The sequence below is a fragment of the Oncorhynchus masou genome, chromosome 13 (genome assembly GCF_036934945.1).
Source record: "Oncorhynchus masou masou isolate Uvic2021 chromosome 13, UVic_Omas_1.1, whole genome shotgun sequence".
Classification (NCBI taxonomy): domain Eukaryota; kingdom Metazoa; phylum Chordata; class Actinopteri; order Salmoniformes; family Salmonidae; genus Oncorhynchus; species Oncorhynchus masou.
The window spans coordinates 89,579,156-89,589,155 of NC_088224.1; the positions used below are offsets into that span (position 1 = coordinate 89,579,156).

A 10,000-nucleotide genomic window follows, 5' to 3' on the forward strand; every position below is an offset into this window, starting at 1 on the left:
CCGTGCTGCAGTGAGCCAGATCACACCGTGCTGCAGTGAGCCAGATCACACCGTGCTGCAGTCAGATCACACAGTGCTGCAGTCAGAGTGCTGCAGTCAGATCACACCGTGCTGCAGTGAGCCAGATCACACCGTGCTGCAGTGAGCCAGATCACACCGTGCTGCAGTGAGCCAGATCACACCGTGCTGCAGTGAGCCAGATCACACCGTGCTGCAGTGAGCCAGATCACACCGTGCTGCAGTGAGCCAGATCACACCGTGCTGCAGTGAGCCAGATCACACCGTGCTGCAGTGAGCCAGATCACACCGTGCTGCAGTGAGCCAGATCACACCGTGCTGCAGTGAGCCAGATCACACCGTGCTGCAGTGAGCCAGATCACATCGTGCTGCAGTGAGCCAGATCACACCGTGCTGCAGTGAGCCAGATCAGGATAATCCCTGCTGCAGTGAAACACCCCTAGCTCAGCCTCAGTCCAACACACCTCCAGTGAGCCACCTTCACACCACCACTGCAGTGAGCTCACTGTATCACAACCTTCAGTGAGCCTTTGACCTCATTTCTACATTATATCACTGATGCAGTGATTAAAATGGCACCGTGCTGCAAACCCATTTATACAGTTTAGCAGTGACTGCCCCACTGGTAACCTAGAGAGCAGACTGCCCCACTGGTAACCAGATCAGCAGACTGCAGCCAGTAACCCTGCAGTGAGCCAGACTGCCACACTCGTAACCTGCAGTGAGCCAGATCCCCACTGGTGCTGCAGTGAGCCAGACTGCCCCACTGGTAACCTGCAGTGAGCCAGACTGCCCCACTGGCAACCAGAGCAGACTGCCCCAGTGAACCTAGAGATCAGACTGCTGCAGTGAGCCAGATCACCCTGCTGCAGTGAGCCAGATCACACTGGTAACCTGCAGTGAGCCAGATCAGACTGCCCCACTGGTAACCAGAGACACAGACTGCCCCAGTGTAAGCTAGAGAGAGCAGACTGCCCCAGTGAGCCAGAGCAGACTGCCCCACTGGTAACCTAGATCAGCAGACTGCCCCACTGGTAACCTAGAGAGAGCAGACTGCCCCACTGGTAAAACCTCTAGCTCAGCAGACTGTCCCCACTCCATTAACCTTCACAGCAGACTCCCCCACTGGTAACCTTCAGAGTTACCAGACCTCCCACTTATATCACTGATGAGAGAGCAGACTGCCCCACTGGTAACCATTTAGAAGAGCAGACTGCCCCACTGGTAACCTAGAGAGAGCAGACTGCCCCACTGGTAACCTAGAGAGAGCAGACTGCCCCACTGGTAACCTAGAGAGAGCAGACTGCCCCACTGGTAACCTAGAGAGAGCAGACTGCCCCACTGGTAACCTAGAGAGAGCAGACTGCCCCACTGGTAACCTAGAGAGAGCAGACTGCCCCACTGGTAACCTAGAGAGAGCAGACTGCCCCACTGGTAACCTAGAGAGAGCAGACTTCCCCACTGGTAACCTAGAGAGAGCAGACTGCCCCACTGGTAACCTAGAGAGCAGACTGCTCAATAGTGGATTTTATTTACCTGATAAAGAACTGAAACAACACGTACAAAGAGAGAAAACAAGAATGTGTCTTAGAAAAATGCAATTTGTATTAAAAGTATTTTGAAAACAAAACAGACAGCTGTTAAAAGGTCTGAAATTAAACTTACAATCAGGTTAGATTTTTCAATGGTACATCACATTTTCTTTTAAAAACAAACATAGAACTCATTTGATTTAAGTGGTCTGGAAGAAGCGTTTGGTGTGGTTAGGTCAAGTGGTTCCAGTACCTGTGTATTTCAATGTACATTTGGCCAAACCCATGAGAGAAATTGCAACAACAAAAAAAACAACTTAGTTTTCAAAAGGCCAAAATGAAAAAGACAACCACCATTCCTTTATCAAAAGGCTTTTTGTTTCACTGTTTCTTCTTCTCCCACCCCCAAGAGATTATCCAGCAGTTAGGAACTTTGTGGATTGCCATGTTGTGGGTTTCTTGTGGAGACTCTGGTTGGCACTGAATTTGAACAGCTGATGTGTTTTGGAAAGGCACTCGATGCGAGGGTGGTCGGGTCGCCGTCCTCCGTCACTAAAGTCCTCGACACGTTGAAGGAGAGGGGAAAAAAGGGAGTGAAACTCGTCATAACACTCCACAAAAATGCTGTCCAATTCTTACATCGTTGACTTTGAAAAACATCAACTTTGTGTGTTGTGGCCACAGAAAATGACTCCATGAGGGTGGGAGAAATGTCACTCAACCCCCCCCCCCCCAAAAAAAACAACAACAAGTGTGCAGCAATTAATAAAATATACATATCTAGTCATCTCCACTTTTCAAAAAAAGAAATATCCATAGCGTTTCAGGTCCCAGTCTCAAAGTCTTTTGCTGTTGGGGATGTGTTACAGTTGAATGTGCAAGAGACTGGGGTTTCTAACTCAGCTGATCTTTAGATCTGCCATTTATGTTGACATCAATGGTGTACATTGAGTTTGCTGCAAAGAAACACCAGCTGAGTGGAATTCCTGAAGAGTGGCCCCAGCCCTCCCTGCATGGCCACTCCCCTCCTCCCCTCATTCTGTCCAAGACCAGGGTGAGCCACGAAGAAGAACTCAACAGTACAGCCTCCCTGCATGGCCACTCCCCTCCTCCCCTCATTCTGTCCAAGACCAGGGTGAGCCACGAAGAAGAACTCAACAGTACAGCCTCCCTGCATGGCCACTCCCCTCCTCCCCTCATTCTGTCCAAGACCAGGGTGAGCCACGAAGAAGAACTCAACAGTACAGCCTCCCTGCATGGCCACTCCCCTCCTCCCCTCATTCTGTCCAAGACCAGGGTGAGCCACGAAGAAGAACTCAACAGTACAGCCTCCCTGCAACACAACCTCCAAACACAAAAAAATATATATGGTGAAATTGAACGTCCGTTTGCGTTGAAAGATTCAGAGAACATCTCAACATTGCACCGGGCAAACTGTTTTCCAAGGATGCAAGTGCCAGTTTGAAATTGTAACTATTTTCCCAGAACATTCAAGTATTCTGCCATGTAAACACTGGTATCGATGAGATTTCTGTATTTTCTAAGCGTGTGCAACACATAGTAAGTAGTACGACACTTTCCAATACTAATGACAGTTAACACCAAAGTATTGTCTGTTTTTATCTTCAAGCTAAACTTGTTAGTTCTCGATTCTTGTTGGTTTAACTTTACATTAATATTAGGAACGGCTAACTCACCATTTGCAAACTTAAAAAAAAAAATCGTTTTTTTTTCTCTCTCACTCAGATTCCCTTTTAAATAATAACACAGGACGAGCAGCACTGGTCGTCTCCACCTGGTGCTGAAGCATAGTTCATCTGTCTGACAATCTCTGCAAACAGTTCGTCCACCGAGCCTTTATTTTTGGCTGAAGTTTCCATAAACGGGCAATTCCACTCATCCGCAAGCGCTTTCCCCTCCCCGGACGAGACCTCCCTCTCGCCCTCCAGGTCTACTTTATTCCCGACCAGAATCATCGGCACCCTCTCGTTCCGTTTCACTCGGATGATTTGATCCCTCATTGGTTTGATGTCTTGGAAGCTTTGTTGGTTGACCAAGCTGTAGACTAGGATGAAGCCCTGCCCGTTTTTTATGTACAGGTCTCTCATGGAGGCAAACTGCTCCGTCCCCGCCGTGTCCAGTATCTCCAGAACGGAAGGAGATGAGTCCACCTCGATCTCCTTTCGGTAGAAATCCTCTATCGTGGGATCATATTTCTCTATAAAGGATCCCGTTACGAATTGCACAGTCAATGCGGATTTTCCAACTCCGCCGGATCCGAGCACCACTACTTTGTATTCTCTCATGGTTCTGAAAACAGCCCTCTCTCGTCTCTGATTCCTCTCGAAAGCGCTCCCCGTCCGCTAGCAACCCTGCTGTATTTCAAACCGAAGGCAGCGACGCCGTTGTGGCTCTGGACGCAGTTTTCAGCCCAAATTCGCAAGTTCAGTGTGAGAGTAAGATGGGTTCCGACCGTGAACCAGCATTAGAAATGTGACATGTTGAGCTCCACCGCTTTTTGAACCTAGTGCAATGTCTGTGTTCGTGGAGTGGCCACCGCGCGCTCTCTTCCTGCCCACACTCCACAGAACGTAGCCAACGTGGTCACGTCACAAGCTGAAGAGTTTGCGCTCTGTTTTCTTAAAGGCGCAGACACACACCCTGGCCGCTGTCAAAAGGCAGGAGTTGGCCACAGGAAACTGCCACACCTTTGGCATGCTTGCATGAATAAAGCTTGAGTCAGAATGTTTGACTCATTGCATTTTCGGCCTAGGTTGCACACCTCAAACCGACATAGATGTCTGCTTAACGTTGTTTTATTTCTTAAAGAATAAACAACGCTGAGTTGGTAAGTTCTCTGGTAGGCTCTGACATATTGCTTTCAACCATCCATTGCTTTCAGGTGATATAGCCTAGGCCCTATAGTGCATATAAAAAAGGACAAGGGACTATGGGTTCGCCTGGGACTAAATTACTGTTACCGTAAATATAATATGTATCGGAGAATGTTGACATTAGTGAGTTACGTATTCACACCATCTTCCCGACAGGCACAGTCTCACACCCACCCACATGAAACATTCTGCCACTGATAGTACAGTCCAGTGGACAACCATGTCACGAAACATAGCAGCACTGCATCATAATATGTGAGACTATTGATTGTTTTCCAGCCTCATCTATCATTTGAAAAATATGTTATACAATAAAAACCCTTTATTTATCCCTCTGTGCAATTTATTTTAGTTCTGACCTGGTGTTACCTATGGGGCTGGGAAAGTCTTAAGGTTTGGCCCACCTCTCTGTGGGTGTCTGTGACATGTTACCATCGAGCTGACTGGAACCAGCCTTGTGCTATTGGTTGAGTCATCACAGGTGACTGCTAGGGGTCATGGAGCACAGAGAGATCACAACAGAACCAGAATTGTTGGTGTGTGTGTGTGTGTGCGTGTGTGTGTGTCTGGGTGTGCGTGCGTGAGTGAGTGCACTACATCAGGGAGCAGTCAGTTATGTCATAGTATCGCCTGTCAGGCATTACCCAGGGTTACTTCTTGTTAGGGAAACTCCAGAAGGTCATTTACTATATAATGTTCTCTCTCTTTCTGTCTCTCTCTCTTGCTCTCTGTCTCGCTCTCTCTCAATTCAGATCAAAGGGCTTTAATGGCATGGGAAACATATGTTTACATTGTCAAAGCAAGTGAAATGGTCACACAAGTTCCAAAAGAATAAAGACAAATGTCATGTTATGTCTATATATGTCTCTCTCTCTCTGTCTGTCTACGTAGGTGTGATTACCACTGTGTAATCAATGGCAGGACGGTGCTGCTGATTGGACCTCTGTGACCTCGTCACCTCGGGGCAGAATGAATGAGGGAACGGAATCGGTCAGATCGATACGTTTTTAATGTCACCACACATCCAATGGTAGCACAACACACAGCAGCTGATCTCAGGCTGTCCTGGGTCAGTGAAAACCCTCTGTGATTGGGCGACCCTCTGAGATCACAGATGAAGCTTGTTTGATGATGCCTAGAGGTCAGGGCGCGAGGTTGCATAAAACACATCAGGTGGATATTGCACATGGTTTACAGAATATGAATACACACAAGCACGCACGCACACATGAACACACACACACACACAGATTAAATGAACTCAAAGCCAGTCATCCATTGAGCGACCCCAGTCCAGACATGATTAATTGCTGGTGTTATGTCCAAGCTGATAAGTTGCTGCTGAGACACAGCAGGTCATGGCCCTTACTGGCTCCTCTCAACCGAGGTGTGTGGATTGGCCTGTCCAATGGGGACTGGAGACAATCCAATTCAAAGGCCTTACATTGATAGAGGAATGTCACACCTTAGTGCCTGGGTGGCCAGTCAGCCATGTCCATTGAGAACAAAGTGGTTTTTCACATGCGAGTGATAATTAGGTCTGTAATTCATAAGCTAATGAGTCGTGTTTCCCAGGTGAGCCTCTGTTAGCCGGTAATTCTTGATGTAATTGGATAATGATGTTTGCTGTCTCACGTGCTGGTCAATGGTGCCTTGGCCTCCTCACTTCCCTCTACACCGGTACTACTCACTCACACACACACACACTCACTCACACACACTTATAAACACGGACACATGGAAACGCACACACACACACACACACATGGAAACACACGCACACAAACACACACACACACACACACACACACGGAAACACTCGCACACACACGAACACGCATGTCCACACACAGCCTCTGATACATAATGACATGGAACACCCCACGTTAACTCATGTCACCACACGTTACCGTGGGAAACCGCAGAGAAAATCAGTTAAGGCTTTTCTACATAACCTTTGTGTTTGTAAACACTGTTCTTCTGTAAATCCGTTCTCATGTCTTTACACGGACCACAACGACAACAAAAATGGCTTCCTTCTTTGTCAAAAGATAATGTTGTTTCCTTATATGGGATTTTACTCATATCTAAAAACCTTCCTTCTTTTCTATTTTCATTGTTCCATTCATGCATTTATTCATCATTCTTCCGCAGCTTTTCTGACGTAAGAGACTAGAGGGACTGACATCTCTGATTTCACCGTGATCCTGTGAAATACCAATATAGTAATGACAAATCATTTACCCAGGTCAATGTCAATGTAACATCGATAGGTTTAGGCTACTACATGATACTCAAATTTTCCGTCAGGTTGCTGCAATGTAGTTGCACAGGTCGAGACACATAGATACATAGACACATAGACACATAGACACATAGATACATAGACACATAGACACATAGATACAGGTCGAGATACATAGACACATAGACACATAGACACATAGATACAGGTCGAGATACATAGACACATAGACACAGACACATAGACACATAGACACATAGACACATAGATACAGGTCGAGATACATAGACACATAGACACAGACACATAGACACATAGACACATAGACACATAGATACATAGACACATAGACACATAGATACAGGTCGAGACATAGACACATAGACACATAGACACATAGATACACATAGACACATAGATACATAGACACATAGACACATAGATACATAGACACATAGACACATAGACACATAGATACATAGACACATAGATACATACATAGACACATAGATACATAGACACATAGATACATAGATACATAGACACATAGACACATAGACACATAGATACATAGACACATAGACACATAGATACACAGACACATAGACACATAGATACATAGACACATAGACACATAGATACACATAGACACATAGATACATAGATACATAGACACATAGATACATAGATACATAGACACATAGGACACATAGACACACAGATACATAGATTTTAGTAATCACAGGTGCCAAACAGTGACACATTCATAGAAGGTTTTGCACATTTTTGCCTCCATCTAGCTGATCTACGGTGTAATCATTAGTCCAACAGTTGCGAACGGGAGTTTCTGTTGGACAAATTCAGGTATGTTTATCCCTGTTTCTGTTGGACAAATTCTGTTTGCTTCTGCTTCAGAAATGTTTTTCAACAGAATTGGAGGAATGAATACACCCCATATCACACGCAAACTCACTTTACTTTCATAGCAGCCACATACAAACAGCATGATCACTTTGCTTGTTGTATAATTCCTTCTCGCTTCTACGCACTCTCGTCCTCTCACCTTTTCGCTTCGCTTGTTTACTTCAGTGCACAACACAAAACCTTTCCAAGCCAAACCTTCATATCATAGCCACTAACCACTACACAGAACCTACATCATTGTCACCATATTAGCAAATTTCATAGGTATCATGGCTACTGTAACTAAAGGGTTTGTAAACCTGCTACAATCCTGTAGGGGAGGCAGGGTAGCCTAGTGGTTAGAGCGTTGGGCTAGTAACCGGAAGGTTGCAAGTTCAAACCCCCAAGCTGACAAGGTACAAATCTGTCATTCTGCCCTGAACAGGCAGTTAACCCACAGTTCCTAGGCTGTCATTGAAAATAAGAATTTGTTCTTAACTGACTTGCCTAGTTAAATAAAGGTTAAATAAATACAGAGAGCAGAGAGAGCAGTTTTAGCAGTTACAATGGCGGGCCCTGGTGGCAATAAAACCAAAAGCTTACCTTGACTTGGAAGAGTTCTAGTGTTAAATAGCCACAGCCAGCTAGCTAACATAACATCCCCCTCTGTTGGGTAGCCACAGCCAGCTAGCTAACATAACATCCCCCTCTGTTGGGTAGCCATAGCCAGGTAGCTATGCCTCTATGTTTGAGCCGGGTGTTTGAGTAGACTAAACTAGCTAGCTGCATTCGCTAGCTAAGAGAAAGTGAAGAAAATATAGCTAGGTCTCTCTCGCCCGCTCCCATTTTGAATAAATGAATTTGTACTAAACTATTATCTTTCTTTCTTTAAAAAAAAAACATTTCACAATTTTTTTTAAATGAAATTCACTGAGGAGGATGGTGCTCCCCTTCCTTCTCTTAACAGGATATAGCAGGACAGAATCCACTGGGTCAGCCATAGCAGAGGGACAGCAACATAATTAACACGTCTCTGTGACGAAACAGCTAATTAATGATAGAGGGAGGTATCTGTGTTATATTCCCTTCAGATAGTTGGATAGTCCCCAGGGAAAGAAGGAAGGATAATTGCATATTTAGTGTTTGTCACAGTTTTCTATAGGTGAAAGAGAGTCAGACCAAAATGCGGCGTGGCTATTGTGATTCATATTTTAATGAAACAAGGAAAACACGAATCAATACGAAAACAACAAACGTAACACAAAAACCAAAACAGCCCCTACTGGTGCAAACTAACACACGACAGAAATAAGGACAATCACCCACCAAACACTCAAAGAATATGGCTGCCTAAATATGGTTCCCAATCAGAGACAACGATAAACACCTGCCTCTGATTGAGAACCACTTCAGACAGCCATAGACTAAGCTAGAACACCCCACTAAGCTACAAACCCAATACCTATGAAAAATCCCCAAGACAAAACACACCAAATACAAAAACCCATGTAAACACCCTGGCCTGACCAAATAGATAAAGAAAACACAAAATACTAAGACCAGGGCGTGACAGTGTTATACAAATTCAATTGAATTTATTGAATTATTGAATTAATTAGTGTATTTATAGGCTACTGTTAGGTAGCCCACTAAATAGATCAAATCAAGTCAATCAAATCAAATGTTATATGTCACATGCTTTGTAGACAACAGGTGTAGACTAACAGTGGAATGCTTTGTAGACAACAGGTGTAGACTAACAGTGAAATGCTTTGTAGACAACAGGTGTAGACTAACAGTGAAATGTTTTGTAGACAACAGGTGTAGACTAACAGTGAAATGCTTTGCAGACAACAGGTGTAGACTAACAGTGAAATGCTTTGTAGGCAACAGGTGTAGACTAACAGTCAAATGCTTTGTAGACAACAGGTGTAGACTAACAGTGAAATGCTTTGTAGACAACAGGTGTAGACTAACAGTGAAATGCTTTGTAGGCAACAGGTGTAGACTAACAGTGAAATGCTTACTTAAGTGTCCTTTTACAACAAGGCAGAGTTAAAAATAAGATGACTTAAAAAATAATAATAAACAGTCACATGAGGAATAAATACACAGTTAATATCAAATAAAAAACGAGTAGAAAATAGCATGGTAATATACAGGGAGTAGAAAATAACATGGCTATATACAGGAAGTAGAAAATAACATGGCTATATACAGGAAGTAGAAAATAACATGGCTTTATACAGGAAGTAGAAAATAACATGGCTATATACAGGGAGTAGAAAATAACATGGCTATATACAGGAAGTAGAAAATAACATGGCTATATGCAGGAAGTAGAAAATAACATGGCTATATACAGGGAGTAGAAAATAACATGGCTATATACAGGGAGTAGAAAATAA

General features: G+C 44.3%; 1 protein-coding gene across 1 annotated transcript; it reads right to left on the reverse strand.

Annotated features, from left to right (window-relative positions):
* Positions 1-1,601: 1,601 nt before the first annotated feature.
* On the reverse strand, positions 1,602-4,125 carry LOC135553192 (ras-related protein Rap-2b). The gene is made up of 2 exons (XM_064985361.1): positions 3,248-4,125; positions 1,602-2,895 (listed from the first exon to the last, which is right to left on the reverse strand). Exon 1 carries the CDS (start codon positions 3,854-3,856, stop codon positions 3,305-3,307), a length of 552 nt encoding a protein of 183 aa, XP_064841433.1. The 5' UTR covers positions 3,857-4,125; the 3' UTR covers positions 1,602-2,895; positions 3,248-3,304.
* Between the last annotated feature and the right edge of the window lie 5,875 nt (positions 4,126-10,000).